The 21,563-nt window shown below is 46.7% G+C and overlaps 1 protein-coding gene across 1 annotated transcript in view; it reads right to left on the bottom strand.

Annotated features, from left to right (window-relative positions):
• Positions 1 to 21,563, bottom strand: part of LOC311227950 (exostosin-1) — a gene marked incomplete at both ends in the record, with an annotated part of 687,742 nt that overhangs the window by 126,279 nt on the left and 539,900 nt on the right. The window contains one exon of the mRNA XM_084313822.1: positions 19,767 to 19,856. Coding sequence (XP_084169948.1) covers positions 19,767 to 19,856 — 90 coding nt within the window. The remainder of the gene's footprint in view (positions 1 to 19,766; positions 19,857 to 21,563) is intronic.

Raw genomic sequence — 21,563 nt, 5'->3', positions numbered from 1 at the left:
TGTCAATGATAATGTTCACAGCGTTTGGAGCAACAATGTGGTTGCTTAGTTCAACACAGCCAAGGCATTGGGTGTCAATGATAATGTTCACAGCGTTTGGAGCAACAATGTGGTTGCTTAGTTCAACACAGCCAAGGCATGGGTGTCAATGATAATGTTCACAGCATTTGGAGCAACAATGTAGTTGCTTGGTTCAACACCACCAAGGCATAGGGTGTCAATGATAATGTTCACAGCGTTTGGAGCAACAACGTAGTTACTCAGTTCAACACAGCCAAGGCATGGGTGTCAATGATAATGTTCACAGCGTTTGGAGCAACAACGTAGTTGCTTGATTCAACACAGCCAAGGCATAGGTGTCAATGATAATGTTCACAGCGTTTGGAGCAACAATGTAGTTGCTTGGTTCAACACCACCAAGGCATAGGGTGTCAATGATAATGTTCACAGCGTTTGGAGCAACAACGTAGTTGCTTGATTCAACACAGCCAAGGCATGGGTGTCAATGATAATGTTCTTTAGCTAGCATTGGTGGCCAGCAGTGTTAGCATTCTTTGGCTAGTAAGGTTAGCAGTCTTTGACTAACAGGGTTAGCAGTCTTTGGCTAACAGCGTTAGCATTGGTGGCTAGCAGTATTTAGCATAGGATGGCTAATGGCTAGCGTTAAGCATTGGCAGCTAGCAGTGTTAGCAATCTTTGGCCAACAGGGTTAGCAGTCTTTGGCTAACAGGGTTAGCAGTGGTGGCTAGCAGCATTTAGCATTGGTTGGCTAATGGCTAGCGTTAAGCATTGGCTGCTAGCAGTGTTAGCAATCTTTGGCTAACAGGGTTAGCAGTCTTTGGCTAACAGGGTTAGCAATGGTGGCTAGCAGCATTTAGCATTGGTTGGCTAATGGCTAGCGTTAAGCATTGGCAGCTAGCAGTGTTAGCAATCTTTGGCTAACAGGGTTAGCAGTCTTTGGCCAACAGGGTTAGCAATGGTGGCTAGCAGCATTTAGCATTGGTGGCTAGCAGCATTTAGCATTGGTTGGCTAATGGCTAGCGTTAAGCATTGGCTGCTAGCAGTGTTATCAATCTTTGGCTAACAGGGTTAGCAGTCTTTGGCTAACAGGGTTAGCAATGGTGGCTAGCAGCATTTAGCATTGGTTGGCTAATGGCTAGCGTTAAGCATTCACATTGGATGGAGTTCGGCGACTCCACCACTTCAAGCAACCAGCATGTGGGCGGAATACGGCGATTCCAACCCAGTAAGCAGTCAACATCAACGTTTCACTTCCCTTGAGCTGACCGCGTCCTCTCCAATGTGCCCCGTCGCGTGTATCCACTCCGTCCTGGTTCCACCTTGACGTTGAGGGGTATCCCACGCGGCACCTCCTTCTGCGTTCCGTCCGTCCCGTCTCGTCGCGGGCGCGTTCGGTAAATAATTGTCCAATTATCTAGCAGTCTCAGTCAATGAGTCAACTAGATGTCCCCCTTGGAAGGGTGTGGGCGAAATGACTTTTCATGAACCATAGAAACAATTCGGACTTTATAAGAATGTTCGTTTATTTGGACCTTGAAGCCCAGCATCCAGCTTATCCTCTGTTACAATAATCACCAGGTGGTCAATTAACAAGGGGTTTAGCTTGTAGCTTGGTAGTTGGTAGTAGCTTACATCCAAGCATTAGTGGATAATGTTAGTAGAGGGCGAAGTGGTATTGGTAATGTTCAACCAGGTCGCCTCTGTTGATAGTTCGTTAATAGTTAAGTTGCCATTTAGCAACCAGTTCTGGTTAGTGTAGTCAGACATTTAGTTAGTCTGTATGTTCATTCAGTCTGACATTAGTCAGTTTATAGTCAGACGTCAGTCAGACGATAGTTAGCATTTAGTCAGTGTTCATTCCAATGCTAGTCAGCGTTTAGTCAATAGTAGTCAGACGTTAGTCAGCGTTTAGTCAGTCAGACGTTAGTCAGTTGTTAGTAAGTCAGATTATTTACCTATACAAAAGAAAGGAAAACAGACAGCATTAATTAATAACTAGATATATGAATTAAAGAGAATGCGGATATTAACGGCGCATATAATGCTACGTACCGTTGGCCAGTCATGAGTTCGCCCACAGGGCTTTTCACCTTACAGTCTAGACTGAGAGTGTCACTTAAATAGCGCGACGCGCCTGCGCAGAGAGAGCTTACCTGCTCAAAGTCGCAATACGTACTCCAAAGTGCGTCCACTAGGCGGCACCAGATAATAATTAACTCATGCAATAAATGTATACAATAAATGTTACACATGATAATAATGAAGGATAATAATGATAAATATATTGGGAAAAACGTCGGATAATTCTCCAGGTAGGCTATTCCATTGTACTGCTGCTGAATATAGGAATATTGAACTATCCACACACAAGCACACATGAACACACACGACACGCATGCTGTGCACGCTCACACACGAGCAGCCACTTAACACTTTAACATGAGCGGGCACACACTCATGTCGCACACACGCACACTTATGGCCAAAGGAAAGGACACTTTAAATTAGAATAACAGGAACAGTGTATTGCACTACCAAAGCTAACTAGCATGTCCCATATGCTCTGTAAATAACTATGTACAGATACCGAGATGTCACTCCATGTTACCTGTTACCTGTTTACTGCACAATGTTGTTTTTTCATTTTTTGATTCTATTATATGTTGTACCACTGTATTGCACATCGTTGCGGGCAAGACCACCCGCATTTCATTGTATACCTGTATGCCGTGACAATTAAAACTCTTGACTTGACTTGACTTGACTAGGAATGCGTTTGCCTATTTTCCTATTGCATCTCACTGGGACGATGTCTGTAGGGCTCCCCCTGGTGGCGTGTCCGTGTACATCCCTTACCATGTTAAAATATCCACTGAGGTACTGAGGGACAGTATTCCTGAGTATCCTATGTGTTATGTTGAGTTTTATTTGAGAGACCCTCTCCTCAACCCTGAGCCATTTGAGGCTGTTAAAATGTGTCTGTGTAAGGTGAGTCCTGGGATGGAGTTTTAAAATCATTCTAACTAATTTGTTCTGAGCTGTCTGTAGCCTACCTTTCAGTGCTACTGTGATGCCAGTGTACCAGGAGGAGCATGCATAGTCATAATGACATTGGATCAGTGCCCCTGCCAGGACATCCATTGCTGACCTGTTAATATAGGTGGACACTCAACCGAGAAATTGTATTCTCTGATTGATCTTTGTGACCACCTTTTGTGCCATGCTCACCCCTGATAAGGTGTTGTCCAAAATACATCCTGAGTATGTGACTTCCTCCTTTGCTGTTACCTCGATATCTCCTACCACTACCTTGAACCCAGGAGACCTCTTAAGTCGTATGGCCGAGCCAAAAAGGATAGCTTCGGTTTTACCCAGGTGTAGGGATAACCTGTTTTCGACCAGCCAATGACTGATCTTGACAAGCTCTAGACTGAGTGACCTCTCTACTTCTCTTTTGTCCTGATGGGAGACCATGAGTGCAGCATCGTCCGCAAATAAAAACAGTTTACAATCACATGCAGTTTTCATGTCATTGACATATAAAAGAAATAAAAGTGGTCCTAAAATACTTCCTTGCGCCACCCCGCATGTCTGTTTGAGTGAGGAGGATATGGTCCCATTAATTTCCACTACTTGTTTCCTCGGTCTGTCCCCTAAATCCGTCCGGCCACTCGTTTATCGTTGCGGGACTCAAGACACACACCGTGGATATGGATCGTTGCCATAACTCAATAGTCGACATGATTTGGGCGTATATTAGTATTATACAAACCGGAAATGGATCGCCTCGATCCCCATCACATAACCGGGATCTGTTTGCTCCAGTATCATCCCCCATCGCTAAGAGGAAGCTGCCGGCTTATGGTCTTCAACTCCATTGGTAGGCTATTCCATTGTACTGCTGCTGAATATAGGAATGCGTTTTGGCCTATTTTCCTATTGCATCTCACTGGGACAATGTCTGTAGGGCTCCCCCTGGTGGCGTGTCCGTGTACATCCCTTACCATGTTAAAATATCCACTGAGGTACTGAGGGACAGTATTCCCGAGTATCCTATGTGTTATGTTGAGTTTTATTTGAGAGACCCTCTCCTCAACCCTGAGCCATTTGAGGCTGTTAAAATGTGTCTGTGTAAGGTGAGTCCTGGGATGGAGTTTTAAAATCATTCTAACTAATTTGTTCTGAGCTGTCTGTAGCCTACCTTTCAGTGCTACTGTGATGCCAGTGTACCAGGAGGAGCATGCATAGTCATAATGACATTGGATCAGTGCCCCTGCCAGGACTTCCATTGCTGACCTGTTAATATAGGTGGACACTCTACCGAGAAATGTTATTCTCTGATTGATCTTTGTGACAACCTTTTGTGCCATGCTCACCCCTGATAAGGTGTTGTCCAAAATACATCCTAAGTATGTGACTTCCTCCTTTGCTGTTACCTCGATATCTCCTACCACTACCTTGAACCCAGGAGACCTCTTAAGTCGTATGGCCGAGCCAAAAAGGATAGCTTCGGTTTTACCCAGGTGTAGGGATAACCTGTTTTCGACCAGCCAATGACTGATCTTGACAAGCTCTAGACTGAGTGACCTCTCTACTTCTCCTTTGTCCTGATGGGAGACCATGAGTGCAGCATCGTCCGCAAATAAAAACAGTTTACAATCACATGCAGTTTTCATGTCATTGACATATAAAAGAAATAAAAGTGGTCCTAAAATACTTCCTTGCGGCACCCCGCATGTCTGTTGGAGTGAGGAGGATATGGTCCCATTAATTTCCACTACTCGTTTCCTGCCTCTCAGATAAGACTCCATCCACCTTAAGGATATACTGTTAAAACCCATAGCGTTCAGTTTATATAAAAGTATGTCGTGGTTAACAGTGTCGAAGGCTTTTTGTAAGTCTATTAAAACCATCCCACAGAATTGACCTTTGTCCACCTCTGTTCTAATTTGGTCTGTCAGATATAATAAACATGTGTCTGTGGAATATGATGTTCTAAATCCAGACTGGAGCTCGTACAACAGGTTGTTTGTAGAGAGGTATTCGTTTATTTGATCATTAATGATCCTTTCTATGACTTTGGATATCGCACTAAGATAATTACGTACGCTTTAGATCATGAGATCCAATTTATGTTTCCATAGCTACACGGATGACACACAACTGTACATCTCTGCTGAACCAAATTATGCTGCAGCTATTAACTTCATAACTGCAATAAATAGCAATAAATAAATGGATGAGCAATCATTTCTTAAAATTAAACAAGGACAAAAATATTAGTCTGCCCTGTTACAAAAAGAGAAATGCTGCTGAATAATATGGGGAAACATACTCCTTGGATTAAACCTGGAGTTGTTGTTATCATAGACTCAGATCTAGAGTAAGCTTTAAGTTCCACATTAACAAGGTGACAAAAACAGCATTCTTCCACCTTAGAAACATAGCTAAAGTAAGACCTTTTATAACTCAAAGGGAGGCTATTAACTATAACCAAGAGGAGAGACCACATCAATCCAGTGTTAAGATACTCTGTACTGGCTTCCAGTAAGTAATTTAGAATTTATTTTAACGTCCTCCTCCTTATGTCTGCGGCCTTTGACACGGTCTCCCACTCCATTCTCCTCAACCGCCTCTCTGACCACCTGGGTGTCACTGGGACCGCTCTCACCTGGTTCGAGTCCTACCTCACTGACAGAAAACAGTCCATCTGTAACTCCATCTCCATCTGTAACTCCACCTCCATCTGTAACTCCACCTCCATCTGTAACTCCACCTCCATCTGTAACTCCACCTCCATCTGTAACTCCACCTCCATCTAACTCCACCTCCATCTGTAACTCCACCTCCGCCCCTGCCCCAGTCAACCAAGGCGTGCCGCAGGGCTCCGTTCTTGGTCCACTCCTCTTCACTATCTACATGCTCCCCCTCGGTCACATCATCCGGAAACACGGTCTCAATTTCCACTCCTATGCTGATGATACTCAGCTCTACATCAGCACCTGACCCTCCACTCCTCTCCCCCCACAGCACCTCATCAACTGCCTCCTTGGCATCAAGGCCTGGATGTCATCCAACTGCCTTAAACTCAATAGCAAGAAGACAGAGCTCATGGTTGTGGCCAAGCAGTCACTGCTCCAGAAGGTTGGAGATCTCCTTCTAGAAGTGGATGGCTGCTCAATCCACCATTCCCCAGAAGTCCACAACCTGGGTGTCATACTGGACTCCACCCTCTCTTTTTATTCTCACATCAAAACAATAACCAAATCTGATTCTCCACCTCAGGAACATATCCAGACTCCGGCCATCTCCTTGTGACTCCGTAGCAGAGACACTCATACACTCCTTCGTCACCTCCCGTCTGGACTACTCTAACTCAGTTCTTGCAGGGCTACCCAGCAATGCCCTGAACAGGCTGCAGTATGTCCAGAATTAAGCTGCTAGGGTCAAGTCTTGCATACATTTTAAGATCCTCCTCATCATCTACAAATCCCTTCACTCCCTTGCCCCCCGGTACCTAGCTGACCTCCTCCATCCCTACATCCCACCCCGGAAGCTGCGGTCCTCTGATTCCGGTCTCCTCTCCATCCCCACCACCAACCTGCACACTGTCGGTCCCAGAGCCTTCTCTGTTGCCGCACCCACCCTCTGGAACTCCCTCCATCCAAACAACCGCAATGCTACAAGTTCAAGTTTCTCAAGTTTCAAGTTTCTTTATTAGTTGTCATACAGAAGTACAGAATACTTTTATACAAAATGCTTCTTTCTGTTTCGCTCCAGAGACTGTGCTAGGCAAAAATAGATAAGTATAAAATAAGTATAGCAAGTATAAAATAGAAGTCAAGTACGTAGACAAAAATTTTCAGTATATACATATATACAATGCTCAATGTAGAGTAGAAGTAACTGAGTTACCATACAATATACTATACAGTGCAAAGCAGAAGTGGGATGAGGTACAATTTAGGTACAATTTACAGTAAGGTGTAATGAGGTATGGGTTGTAGTGCAAATTCTTTACCAATAAATATAAAGTGTGCTTAGGTGTTCTAAAGTGGTTAAAGTGGGTGCTGCAGTGAGTTGTATGTTTAAAGTGAGTGTGTGTGTGTGTGTGTGTGTGGATGTGTGTGCTGTGAGTGCATTTGATGGTTGTTACATAGTGTTATTGTTCGTTGAGCATCCTGATGGCCTGGGGATAGAAGCTTCTTCTGAGTCTCTCTGTGCTTGCCATGAGACTCCGGTATCGCTTGCCTGACCGCAGCAGTTCAAAAAGACAGTTGTTTGGGTGGCTCGAGTCTTTGATAATTCTCTTAGCCTTGCCCATGCACCGCTTGTTGTAAATGCCCTGGAGAGTGGGAAGCCCCCCTCCAATTGTGCGTTCGGCTGAACGGGCCACTCTTTGTAGTCTGCTACGGTCTTGTGCAGTGCTATTCCCAAACCAGGAGGTGATATTGCCAGTCAGGATGCTCTCTATTGTGCATGAGTAGAAGTTCTTAACACTTTCTCCGCCGGAAACGGCTTACGACGTGTTTCAAGTTCATGCGAATTCTGCCAGATCACGGCGTACGACGTTATTCTGATCATATTTCATATTTTCGCCATGGTATTCATATTTCCATCACGGAGGCTGGTCTGATGCTGTCTGAGCCAGCACAACTCTGCAACGCTTCAATACTGCCACCTGGTGGCTGATCGGCGAGTTGAATGAATGAATGAATGAAAACTTTATTTAACAGATTGCAGAATGGGTACAATACAGTACGGCTCAATACACACAATTGTTAAGGGGATGCAGACCTGAGAAAGACGTTTGTCTTGTTTCCATCAGGGTCCCCCATTTTCAATTCATATAGACATTTATGACATACACAACATACATGACATATAGGTATTTAGTACTGATACATTTGTGACATAAACGGTATTCAAATATACAGTACTGTTACCCCTAGATCCTGACAGAGTATATACATATGATGGGGATGGGACTGTACATTAGGAGGGGGTGGGTGGGTGGGAGAGAATTATACATACGGCGGGGAGGGAATATATACATGCGGTGGGGAGGGGACTGTCTATTAGGAGGTGGTGGGGGTTTTGGGCATTTACGGTGGCCAGTTTTGAATTGCAGCCTCCCGTAGGTGCTCTTTAAGAGCGGTTTTGAATGTGGGTAGGGATTCACATTCCTTTACAGCTTTGGGTAGGGCGTATTTATATAACTTTGTCTCAGTCCAGAAGGAATCAAAGTGGCTGATGTAGCCATATCCACAAGCTGAGCAAACATTTTGCAGCCATCCATCAGCACTGTAGATACGGCTAAAAGACTCAGAGCTCCCTTTGAGGGTGGCAATTAGACCAGAAAGAATGCAAACCTTGCCAAGATTTACAATTGTTGCTACTAGGTGTAACTGCCTCTGTGTTCAGTTTAAGTTTGGGTTCCTAACAGTTTTTTTGGTTCCTACCTAAATGCTGCTGTTTAATGGCGGAACTAATGTTGAAGCCCACAGTGTCCGGAGACGTTTTATGCCGACGCACGTGTGTCACAATCTCCGCGGATTTAAGAGATTGATTGATTGATTGAAAAGTTTATTAACAGATTGCAGAATGGGTACAGTACAGTACAGCTCAATACATACAATTGTTAAGGGGATGCAGACCAGAGAAAGACTTTCGTCTTGTTTACACCAGGGTCCTCCATTTTCAATTCATCATAACATATATGACATACATGACATACAGATAGACAGTACTGCTACATCTATACATTTATGACATATCAGATTTGCAAATACAGTACTGTTTGTGATACAAAAGTGTCCAGAAAAGGAGTGTATATACATTTGGCATAGAAACTGTACATTGGAGGAGGTTGGTTGGGTGGGGTGGGGTTGGGTGGGTTGGGTGAGGGCTGTACATTGGAGGTGGGGGGGGGGGGGGGGGGGGGTTGGGAAGGGGACACACACACATTTTACACTGTACATTGGAATATTGACAAAGCCTTACTTGGTCATTTACTGTACAACTAGGTTAGGACATTTGTAGGGGCCAGTTTCGAATTGCAGTCTCACGTAGGTGTTTTTTGAGAGTGTTTTTGAAGGTGGGTAGTGATTCACATTCCTTTACAGCTTTAGGTAGGGCGTTCCACATTGATGTGGCATAATTGCGAAACGTGTTTAGTCCCTTGTTTGAGCCGAATCTGGGTTTTACATGATTTGTGGAGCTCCCTCTGGTGTTGTGATCGTGGTATTCACTGACCTTTGGGAAGTATTTTGACATGTACATGGGTACCTTGGTCGCGTAGTGTATCTTGTAGACCAGGCCCATTGCAAGTTGCTGTACTCTGTCGTCTACTCTAAGCCATCCTAGGTTGTCAAAGTGGGCAGGGGTGAGGTGGGTTCTAGGAGTCAGGTCAAGTAGTAGTCTGACTAGCTTGTTTTGAGATGTTTGTAATTTGTTTTTTAGTGCCTTTGAGGTGCTTTGGTACCATGAGGTGCAAGCATAGTCGAACCGGATATGCCCGTTGGAGCTCGGTCCGTCCCCTAAATCCGTCCGGCCACTCGTTTATCGTTGCGGGACTCAAGACACACACCGTGGATATGGATCGTTGCCATAACTCAATAGTCGACATGATTTGGGCGTATATTAGTATTATACAAACCGGAAATGGATCGCCTTGATCCCCATCACATAACCGGGATCTGTTTGCTCCAGTATCATCCCCCATTGCTAAGAGGAAGCTGCAGTGAGTTTCAGCGTTTTTGATTATTATGATCCATACAAACTGCTCTGATCTATATATCACCCATACTACATGAAGCATTTAACGACGATCACGGAATTATAAATGACCAGCCCCCCCCTCGTTCACCTGCGCATGATCAGTCATAACGTTTAGGACCATGTACAGTTGAAATTTTTTATATAGCGTCGATCGGTATCAAACGGCATTTGATAATCTAATAAATGCATTTATGCCTATATCTCACGTTCTAGGAATTACTACAGAAAACGATAAAAACATATTTATACTCTAGACGGTATTTTCGTATGAATGTGTGAATGAAAAAGTAAAACGTTCCTACATCCTGAACGATAAATAATCGATGTTGAATGGGCCATAGTAATGTCAATTTAGCAATACAATTTAAAAAGTTATAGCCCTGCAAAGAAGGTGAACATCTCCATAGACTTACAGTGCTGGCAGAGATCAAACATCGATGGATATAAGCGTGGCAGTTAATGTGTTAAGGATCTTCTGACTGACTTGGAACTTCCTTAGGCGCCTGAGGAAGTAGAGGCGTTGCCGTGCCTTCTTCACAACACTGTCAATGTGTGTGGTCCATGTCAAGTCCTCGGATATGTGGACTCCGATGTACTTAAAACTGTTCACTCTCTCAACCGGTGCCCCGTCGATGCTGAAGGGGTTGTAGTCCCTGACCCCCGACCTCCTAAAGTCCACAATCATCTCCTTTGTTTTGCTGATGTTCAGGGAGAGGCTGTTCTCTTGACACCATCCCGCTAGAACCTTGACCTCCTCCAGGTAGGCCCTCTCGTCGTTTGCAGAGATCAGGCCCACCACTACTGTGTCGTCAGCAAATTTGATGATTGTGTTGTTATTCCGCTGTGCCACACAGTCATGTGTGTACAGGGAGTAGAGGAGGGGACTCAGAACACAGCCCTGGGGGGCCCCTATGTTGAGAGTGATGGATGAGGAGGTGCAGTTGCCTGCTCTCACCACCTGGGGTCTGCCCGTCAGGAAGTCCAAGACCCACTGGCAGAGGTCATAGTTCAAGCCCAGGTCCCTGAGCTTGGCTAAGAGTTTGGAGGGGACTATGGTATTGAATGCTGAGCTGTAGTCAATGAACAGCATTCTCACATAGTTCCCCTGCCTCTTGTCCAGGTGTGATGCTGCTGTGTGCAGCACATGGGCTATGGCGTCCTCCGTGGACCTGTTGGGGCGGTATGCATATTGGACTCATTCAAAACTCAACTCAAATCTCACCTCTTCACCAAATGTATTAATGACTCTGCCTGACCTGATCTCCCTCTGACCTTCCCCTTAGTTTGCCCCCTCCACTGTTCAGCGCATTGGGTCTCATGAAAGGTGCTATATAAATCTAAGAAATTATTATTATTCTATACAAAGCCCTAAATGGAACAGAACCAAGCTACGCCAATACAAAAGTAAACAAATTGTTTGCAGTTTTTGGTATACAACAAGGTATACAACTATAATAGAGGTTTTGCACAGAACATTGCAACCATTGTTTTGTACATGCAATGGAAGAGATAACGGTTGCTATGTGCAAAACAATGTTTGCTATGTGTTGATTATATTAATAATATATACAGCAAAAACATAGTAATTTGGTGTCTTAGTGGATCTTGTAAACAAGTCACAGTATAAAAGTAATATCAATGCTTTTCTAGTGTTTTACCTACTCTACCACTGCACAAAAATGAGGCATCTTCTTTTGAAAGTGGTTACCAATGGTTACAGACAGCCATGTCTGAAATGTCTCAATAGAATGTTTTACCAATGGGTGAATAAGAGCTACAGTAGAACATAGATGTAGGATATAATATAACAAGCCTAATCTGAGTCATATTTCCATAATAACTCTCTCTCTCTCCATTTAGAGCAGTCTGATACTTGCACAGTGCAGAACCAGCCAGGCTGTTTTTAATTACCATGCCATGCTGCCGATAATATGACAGCTATGCTAATATGACATTAACGGCGTAGGCAGAGAATTGCAATAAGGACACTCCACTCCAGCGTCCTTTCCCAAGTGTTTCCTGCAGCTCTCTGGTTGGTGTAATGAATTACATGCTGCTCAACGTCATCTCATCATGAGTCGCTTCGTGCTACAAAAAGTTGAGCACCAATTTCTAGCTTCTCTGTGACTTTGTACTTAAGTTAACACTAGGTTATGATTATCATAAATGGTAAATGGTGCATTTATATAGCACTTTTATCCAAAGCGCTTTACAGTTTTTGTTCCCCACATTCACCCATTCACTCACATGTTCACTGACCGACGGCGGAGGCGACCATGCCAGGTGCCAACCTGCTCATCGGGGGCAGTTAGGGGTTAAGTGTCTCACTCAAGGAGACTTCGACACACTGCCCAGGAGGAGCGGGAATTGAACCAGGAACCTCCTGATTACCAGATGACTGCTCTACCTCCTGAATCACTGGGTTAGGGCTATGGTTATGGTTATGGTTAGGGTTAGGTGTGAGGGCTGTGGGTGTGTGTGGGTCATGAGCAGATAATAGGGACTCTTAAAGTTATACGTAAACGAATAACCACTAACTGCTTACGCAGACGTTTTAGGAGAAGGGGAAAAATAAACAACACAAAACAACCTTTACAGGTGGAAGCCTCAAAGTGAGTATTCAAGAAAATAAGTAATGTCCAAAAAAACAGGACCACACTCATTAAAGAGGTATTGTAGAGAAAATAAATAAGCCACAAAGGCAACTCCTAAAAACAGAGTTTATATTGCAAACATAAAACAATAAACCTCCACCAAGGGAGTTTATGTGCAAAGGGCAGTTCCAAAAGAACAAAAGAAAACACTACCATAAAGGACTCAGCCTTTATAAAATAAAGTGTAAACTAAGCCAGTAGCCGAAAACGAGTATAGCTACAAAAGAAGGCTAAATGCTGAATAGGGCAGCACTACACTTAAATATAAGAAGCCTGACCAAAAGTATAGCCAGCACAAGGAAATGAAAAAGCAGTTGACACTGCGATCTCCAAACTTAAATAGACTCCACATGGCCATAGGCACAGCTGCACTGCATCAGGTGCAATCAAGCCCACACACCTACCGACCCATGAGGCAATTAACCACAGGGAACATGGATTGACTGCTATCCCTCACAGAGCAGTGAAATAAAGCAAAAATAGACAGCTGTCCCTCACAGAAAGGTGAAATAAGGCAAAAACCATGACATTAGGATTAGAGGCAGAGTTACTGTTAGTTGCACACTCGTGAATTTGTAGGAAATCCAACAAAACATTGTAGACATAGTGACATATTAGTATGATGTTAGCTGGTAGTGATAGTTATATTATCGTACTTGGCCATCGCGTCCCGTTCTTAAGCCTATCGAGATATACCTCATCTCATGTACCTATTGTACTCCATCAACGAAAAAAACAAGTACACCTACACCTGCCGGGTCCCGCCCATATGGAGGCGTAGCCTATAAGACAGTAGGCATGGTCACCAAACACTCTTCCTCTATTTTTGTTTCCATCATAACGGTTGCAGTGCACCTTATGTAAACTAGTTGTTATGAAAAGATTATGAGAAATTGCGTAATGTTGAAAGTTACCGGAGGTTTGCTTACCCCTGGAATCTTCGGGGCATGTTTCAGCGACACGTCGGGCCTATTCTGATGTTTCCTCGTCTGGTGACAGCAGATCCAGGAGCAGCATGCAAGGTTGGCTATCGAGCCGGCTTGTACACAGGTACTGTAGGCCCTGTGTCATCAGGCATGGGTATTAGTGTTAGTAATGCTGGGTTGTTTTGTTACACAACCATGTTGTGTGTCGGCGCCAGGGGCGGGATGGTTTGGTGGACGTTTCACTGCAGTAAACGGGTTCCAAACGGTCCTGGAAGTGTGCTGTTAAACAACTAATGAAGCTACATGCTAATGCTACATGCTAACAACTACTGCTACGCTGTTCTAATGTCTCCGCCGTGGGATGTTGTCGCTTTTCCCTCCTCTTGCCCGGTTCATCAATGAAGGTCAGTCGGTAGCTGATGTGGGGGTTTTGCTGAGTCCTATTTACCTTTTTTACGGGTAAATGGGTTGACAACAGGGTAGGTCGTGGCTAGGTAGCCTAGCCAGGTAGCGTTACTCCTGTGTCCCGGCGGGGTTTGTTGTTGTTTGTTTGTTGGGTAGCAGTAGAGCTATACTACTGCAGGATGGGACTTAACGGCGGCCCGTGTTGTGGCTCAGCTGACTGTTTCTGTCCATAGTAGCGTTGAACGCTATGCTATAGTAGTGTAGTGGGCTACTGTTTTGTTCTGTCTCTCTGCTATGAGAAGGTATGTCTATGCTACAGCTTTCTCTTCTCTCAACCATTCATGCTGACGGTCAATCGGTGTCTATTGGGGGAGTAGTGCGGGGGGGGGCTTTGTTTACCTTTTTGGTAAATGGGCTAAGCTGGGGCTGGTGTGCTGTTGTGAATATTTTGAATGAATGCGGGACTGGTTCTCTCTGGTCCGCCTCCCCTTAACGTTGTGTATATGGGCTTGCTCATTCTACAGTATTTTGTGGTGTTAGTTATTTTATTCATTTAACCCCTTCATGGTGCACACCACAGTGGAGGTTGCTGTTTGCAACCACCAATGGTGCTCCGTGTTAACATCAGTCCTTTGCTTTTGACATATTGAAACAGTGCCCCGCCCGGCCGACGCCATGGGTGGGTCGGCCTGGCGAGTGGCTGGTGGGCTGCTAAAGCCTGTACCGCCACGGTATGGAATTGGCAGCGATTAGAACTGTGTTCGAATTGCTGTTTTTCTATCAAAAAAATTGTGTCTGGTGGCGGGGCCTTGAGGGCCAGCCGACGTCGACACATCGCGCAAGGTTGTTGACGTTATTAGCTTTGACCTAGCCGCAAGCTATAACCGCTCAGGGTTCCCCTCTCCGCAGGGGATTTTGGTCTTCTGCTGGAGCGCGGGCGGTATTGTCCTAGGCCCCACACCGTCTCACACCGCGCAGCCAGAAGAGAGAGCACGGCCTTGTCAGCGGCGATGACGAGGCCCTCGACAGGCGGCCATGTTTTTCCCCCGCCAGAGGTATCCTGGGCGTTGAATCGACAGGCCGACAGCCTTGGCGGCCGAGGGATCGGCCATGTTGGATGGGCTCGGCTTGAACAACAAGCCGTCACCATCCTGCCACGAGCAGCCCGCTCTCCGATCACTCCCTCCCCCAACACCAGCGGAAAAAGGGGGCTCTGATTGTTTCCTTTGGCTGCGGGCCGCGTGCCTTCCTTGAAGCGTGGGCGGCCCCACTTTTCGCTTCTCATGGGGACAGGGGCTGACACCCAGTTGATGGCTGAGCCTGGGTCTGTCCATGAGAATGTTGTGCTGTCAAGCGGCTCCCACACCGTAAGCTGTGTTGGTTGAGTCTGGTGTTACATCTGTCAACTATAAGTGTTGTCAGCAGGGGGGCTCGAAACCTTTTAAGGCACACAGTGCGGGCTTCCCCGGCCTCGCCTTCGCCAGGCCAGGTATCATGTTGGTACCTCCCACTCCCGCGAGATCGGCAGTGGTCTGAAATGAAGAGGTGCGCGTGATTTAGGTGGTAGTAATATCACTGCAGGGCTACGGTGTGTAGGCCCATGGGGTCCTCATGCCTTGCATGTCCGGCTGCAGAACAACTCCTCAGCATGTTCTGGAGGGGTGTTCAGTGGGGGGGCTTTTGTCACCTGGATTGATGTCAGCTTCCCCCGTATCAAACCGGCCCTTTCTGTCGGGGTCCCCCCTTGGGTGCGATTGCCTCGTGGGTAGTGTCGGGTTCCGACCCGACTCCACGGAACGCTCTGCTCGCAAAGGTCCGGGGTTGGCTACGCACAGCGGGTGGGACCGGGCCGACTATCTACAGTTCCTGGCGGACCTGCGCCACATGGCGGCGGGTGCGTTGGGAGTGTCATCACATATGACTACGGCAGTACCATATGTCGAGGTGGATGGAGAGAACGCTGAGGCGGGGACTTGTGTTAACACAACCCTGCCTGTTTTCGGGTTTGGTACAGACCCTATTGTCAGGGTCACCAGCAGTGACAGCTCTGGTCAACGAGATACAATCTCTGTGGACGAAGCAAGCCATCGTCGTGGCGTTCTCCTCCCGGTGTTCTCTGGTGCCTGAGAAATCGGGAGGGGGGGGGTGTCAGACCCATGCTGGACCTGTCCCATGGGAAGGTTCAGCATTTTTTGGATCGTCTCCTACCTGTTGAACACTGTCAGGTGGGGGTCTGGTTCTCCTCCATAGACCTGTAGGATGCGTATTCGCATCTCCGATCTTCCATCCTAGGGCTTACCTACTGTACGCTTCCTTTGCAGGGTTAGCGTATGAGTACCAGAGGCTGCCGTTCGGTTTTTTCTCTGGCTCCCCGCATCTTCACCAAGTGCGTGGAGGCCGCACTGGGGCCTCTGCGTCGTCAGGGGTTACGAAGTGTATTCTGCCCTGACGACGTTCTGGTCCTTCGCGGTCAAGGTGGATCATCGGGTCTCGTACCAGGCAGGTCCCTACCAGCCTGGGGTTTGCTGTAGACTGGAAGTAGAGTACTCCTCTTCCCAGTCAACGGTTGGAGGGCTATGGGCATCCCTCTCAGAGCGTGTTGACACGTTTTTCACCGACGCCTCCCTCGCCGGTGACGCGTCGGGCCAACGCAGTAGGGGGCAGCTGGCAAACCATGCTGCCCGGTCTGCGCTACGTTCAATGTGTTGGTATTGAAAGCGGTCCTTCTGGTCCTCAATCGGTGTTGATCAGGACGGACAATACGACGTCAGTGTCGTATATCGACAGACAGGGAGGAGTACGCTCCCCCCGTCTGCACCAGGCGGCGGACGGCTGGCTATGGGCGTCATCCATCTGCGCGGCCTGAGGGCTCCCCACATCCCCGGCAGGGTGAATGTGGGTACAGGTGTACTGTCGCGGGGCGGTCCTCATCCTGACGGGTGGGGATTACGTCCGGACATAGCCAGGCAGGTCTGGGACTGATGCCGTGCCACCTGGGATTCTTTCCCCCATACATCTGTTAGGCAGTTGTTGGGGCGGGTACGCCACTGTCGCACTTACGCGAGCAGATGGCGTATGTTCCAAGAGTGGTGTAAGGTGGGGGGCCGGGACCCAGTCTCCTGCCCCCTGGATGCTGTCCTTAGTTACCTCCAGTCTCTCCTTGATAGACTGTCGGCTTCGACGGTGAGGGTATATGCAGCAGCTATATCCTCCTATCATGAGGGATTTGAGGGGGATGTCTTGTTCAGCCACCCTCTTGTGAAGCGTTTCCTGCTTGGCGCTCGACGCGTTAAGCCGGTGCAACACTCTTTGGCTCCGAGTTGGGATCATCAATTGGTCCTCGGTCGGTTGTCCTTGGCCCCGTTTGAGCCTCTTGAGCAAGCGCCGTTGGAACAGCTGTCGTTCAAGACCGCGTTCTTGCTGGCCGTCACCTCCGCTGAACGCGTGGGTGTGCTTTGTGCTCTCTCGGTACGACCAGAGTGCCTGTCTTTCGTTTACGATTGCGGTGCCACTCTGCGGCCTAATCCTGCCTTCGTGCCTGTAAATATCCAGAGTTCTTCCGCTCCAGGGATATTGTGGTTCAGGCGTTTCATCCGCCTCCTCACGCTAGTGAGTTAGATGCGGGCCTTCACCTGTCATGTCCGGTCCGTGCTTTGGGAATTACCTCAGCCGTACTCAGGACCTCGGGGTCACTGATCAGCTTTTTGTCTGTCACGGTGGTTCTCATGCCGGTAAGGCACTATCGAACAACGCCTGTCCCATTGGTTGTGCGAGGGCATTGCCCTCTGCTACACATTGGCCGGGCTGGATCCCCCTGGGGGCGTCAGGGCGCACTCCACTCGTGGGGTGGCGGCCTCTGCCACTCTGCTGGGTGGGGCCTCGGTGGAGGACATCTGTGCTGCAGCTTCATGATCCTCCCCGGGCCCCTTTGTAAGGTTTTACCTCATGGACATGACCGGGGGTTCTGTCTCCCAGGGGTCTGTGGCCTTTCCTGCTTCCCGTCCTTTGGTAGGGTAGCAGGAGTGTGTGGGTATGGGCCACAGTGTGTTAGGTCACACGTGGTTCCGCCTCTGCTGTGTGTTCTAGGGGTTCTAGTTCCCTCTTGCTCGCACTCAGGTGGAGTTGACTGCGCCCCCCCTTCATTAGGAAGGATGGGGTGACGGGGCTCCCCAAACCCCTTGATGTGGGCTTACGGGTCCTCAGGGGGTGCATCTGTCGGGCCTCGCGTCCGCTCTAACCCATATCTCGATAGGCTTAAGAGCGGGACGCGATGGCCAAGTACGTTAATATAACGTAAGGTTATGTATATAACCTAGTTATATGAGTACTGGCTAAGCGTCCTGCTCTTAAGCGGCCCTGAGTTCCCTTTTTGAGGGATCTTTTACTGGAAACGGGATTTTTGGCGAGGAAGAGTGTTTGGTGACCATGCCTACTGTCTTATAGGCTATGCCTCCATAGGGGCGGGACCCGGCAGGTGTAGGTGTACTTGTTTTTTTCGTTGATGGAGTACAATAGGTACATGAGATGAGGTATATCTCGATAGGCTTAAGAGCGGGACGCTTAGCCAGTACTCATATAACTAGGTTATATACTTAACCTTACGTTATGTGTTGAAGGCATCATTATTAATAATTATTTAATCTTTTTAACTATGTTTTAACCCTGTAGCCCTTTAACCCTGTAGGGTCCTAGTAAACGAAAAGTGCAATACAAATGCAATTTATTATTATTTATTATTATCATAGTGTATTAGTAGTAGGATGTCAGCTGTAGTGAGTGATAGTTATGTGTTGAAGGCATCGTAGTGTATTAGTAGTATGATGTCAGCTGTAGTGAGTGATAGTTATGTGTTGAAGGCATCGTAGTGTATTAGTAGTATGATGTCAGCTGTAGTGAGTGATAGTTATGTGTTGAAGGCATCGTAGTGTATTAGTAGTATGATGTCAGCTGTAGTGAGTGATAGTTGTGTTGAAGGCATCGTAGTGTATTAGTAGTATGATGTCAGCTGTAGTGAGTGATAGTTATGTGTTGAAGGCATCATAGTGTATTAGTAGTATGATGTCAGCTGTAGTGAGTGATAGTTATGTGTTGAAGGCATCGTAGTGTATTAGTAGTATGATGTCAGCTGTAGTGAGTGATAGTTATGTGTTGAAGGCATCATAGTGTATTAGTAGTATGATGTTAACTCCTCCAGATCCCCTCAAACACTTCCCAGATGAGACATGTTTTTAAGCTCCTTACCAGAAGATGGAATCCCCCTGCCTGACTCATCCCAGTCCCCTACAATCCTTCAACCTGACCCCCACTGTCATGCCTCCCACCCACAAAGCTGGCAGCTCCCTGGATCTCATATTCTCCCGTGACTCCAGCATAATTAACACCACAGTAACTCCCCTCCATTTATCAGACACTTCTTTGTATCCTTCTCACTAACTATTATGTTAAACACCAAACCACCCGCTCACACCGCTTGTAAGAAAACAACAACCCTGAACCCCACCGTCATACATGACTAGCGCCCTGTCTCTCTTCTCTCCTTCCTCTCTAAATCACTTGGACGTGCTTTATCCAATCAACTTACTGATTATCTATCTATCTGTTGAGGAGAAAGGCATTGAACAAATTACACAATAATAATAATAATAATAAAGATAATTTGTTGTCTTATTACTGGATCTTGTAAACAAGTCGCAGTGCAACAGTAATATCATGCTTTGATCATGCCTACTCTACCACTGCACAGAAATAAGGCATTTTCTTTCGGAAGTGTTGATCGATGGTTACAGGCAGCCATGTTGGAAGAGAAACAACCACACAAACATTGCATGCAAGGCCTCTATTGGTTTAGAATACCACCGTTTCACGTTATTGACTGAACATCTGGATCTCTCCGTATTTGGTTGGTAAAGCTTCAATATCTCACTGTTTGACAAAACATCAATGTTTCACCTCATTGGTTGACAAAACATCAATATCTCACCTCATTGGTTGAGAGCACAGAGTCCTCATCCAGACTGAGAACAGCGTCTGTGAGGATGATGTCATGAGGGAAGAATCGACTGCTCATCGTCTGAAAGAGAGAGAGAGAGAGAGAGAGAGAGAGAGAGAGAGAGAGAGAGAGAGAGAGAGAGAGAGAGAGAGAGAGAGAGAGAGAGAGAGAGAGAGAGAGAGTGTCATGTCCCCTGTGTCCTAGTGGCGTTGTCTCTGTGTGGGTGTGGGTATGTGGAAAGTGATTACAGAATTGGAACCTGGTGTGGAGGCAGGTCCCTGAGGCATCCACAGCTGCTGGTGATCGGCAATCAACTGACTACTAGTACCCAGCCCATACTGCAAAACGGCGCCAGATTGTATCCAGTCATAATTTATTCTTGTAGCCTGTTTATTCCTGTACCTGTCCTGCCGTGTCTAACCCCGCCTGTCCTCCCTTGTCTCTAGTCCACTACCTGGCTCCCCTCCCAGTGTTCATCCTGTATCCCGGACTACCCTGCTCCTGGATCTCCCCGTGAACTGTCTGCGTCGCCCGCCTCATCTACGAATACGGGAGCCGATCACATGATTTTCAGAAGCTCAGGATAAAAAAAAAATATCGAGAGTAAAAAAAAAAAAAACATGACCATAAACTCATACTGAGGCCTTAGTTTTGGTTTTAAATTACATCATCATTCATTTATTTATTGTCGCACAGAGCAGAAGAATTTGCCAAAACAAACGCATTTCCTTTAATTTACACCGTCGCACGACAGTGACGTATGCCAAAAATAGCAGACCTACAAGGTCACAACGCGTCGCTCCCGCAACACCGGCAGGTCCACCCGATGACCCGGAGCAGCTAGACAAAATGTCAGAAGTTTGGAAGCATTTTAAAATTGAAACCGAAGCCAGTCCAATAGCCAGTTGCAATGTTTGCAAGGCGGACGTTCCGCGTGGAGGAAAGAACAGAGCTGCGTTCAACACGACCAATCTAATACGTCACGTTATGTGACTAGAGCGAGCAAAGGAATGGGGGAGGCGGCTGGTGCTCTGCCAAACAGCTGTATTGATTGCAATGCCTCGCTTGAATGAAGTTAACGTTCACCTGGATGACGTCAACATTCGCTTTATTGTCGGCGTTTCAGACAAATGGAACAAATCATTACGTAAGTCGAACACTGTGAATGTATACTAATGTGCAAAGAGATTGAAAGTTTGAATATTTCTCCTATGAAGCACATTCTCAGGGGCTCAGGGTGAATGTAATGTGAGCCACCGCGCTCAAGGGGCTATTGAGAGGGGCTTGTCTCGCTTCGCCAGTTTCTGACAAAAATGCGTCAAATTGGTTACTAATGTGAAAGATCGGATCGGGGAAGATCGGTATCGGCAGATACTCAAAATCACATGATCGGGATCGGATCGGGAGCAAAAAAATGCGATCGGGACATCCCTATCTACGAACCTCCGTCTGTCGGACTACGCCTCTCCTGGATCATCCCCACGCATCATCTGAGAACCCGGCCTCGTCTTTGACCTCACGCTTGTCCAACTACTCTCCCTTTTTGACATTAAACACCCTTGGAACCTGTCCAGTTGTCTGCTCTCTCTCTCTGCGCTAGAGTCTCACGGCCAAACCAGAACAGCAAGAGTTAAAGAGAAGAGAGAGAGTTAAAAAGAGAGACAGAGTTCAGAAGAGAGAGAGTGATAGAGTCATTGGTGTTATTCCATTGGTATATTGACAATAATTTCTCTCACACACACACACACACACACACACACACACACACACACACACACACACACACAC

This window comes from Notolepis coatsorum (assembly GCF_963971535.1).
Source record: "Notolepis coatsorum genome assembly, chromosome: 5".
In the NCBI taxonomy this organism is placed as follows: domain Eukaryota; kingdom Metazoa; phylum Chordata; class Actinopteri; order Aulopiformes; family Paralepididae; genus Notolepis; species Notolepis coatsorum.
The sequence above is the reverse complement of the archived record's forward strand: the minus strand, read 5'-3'. Positions and strand labels throughout refer to the sequence as shown.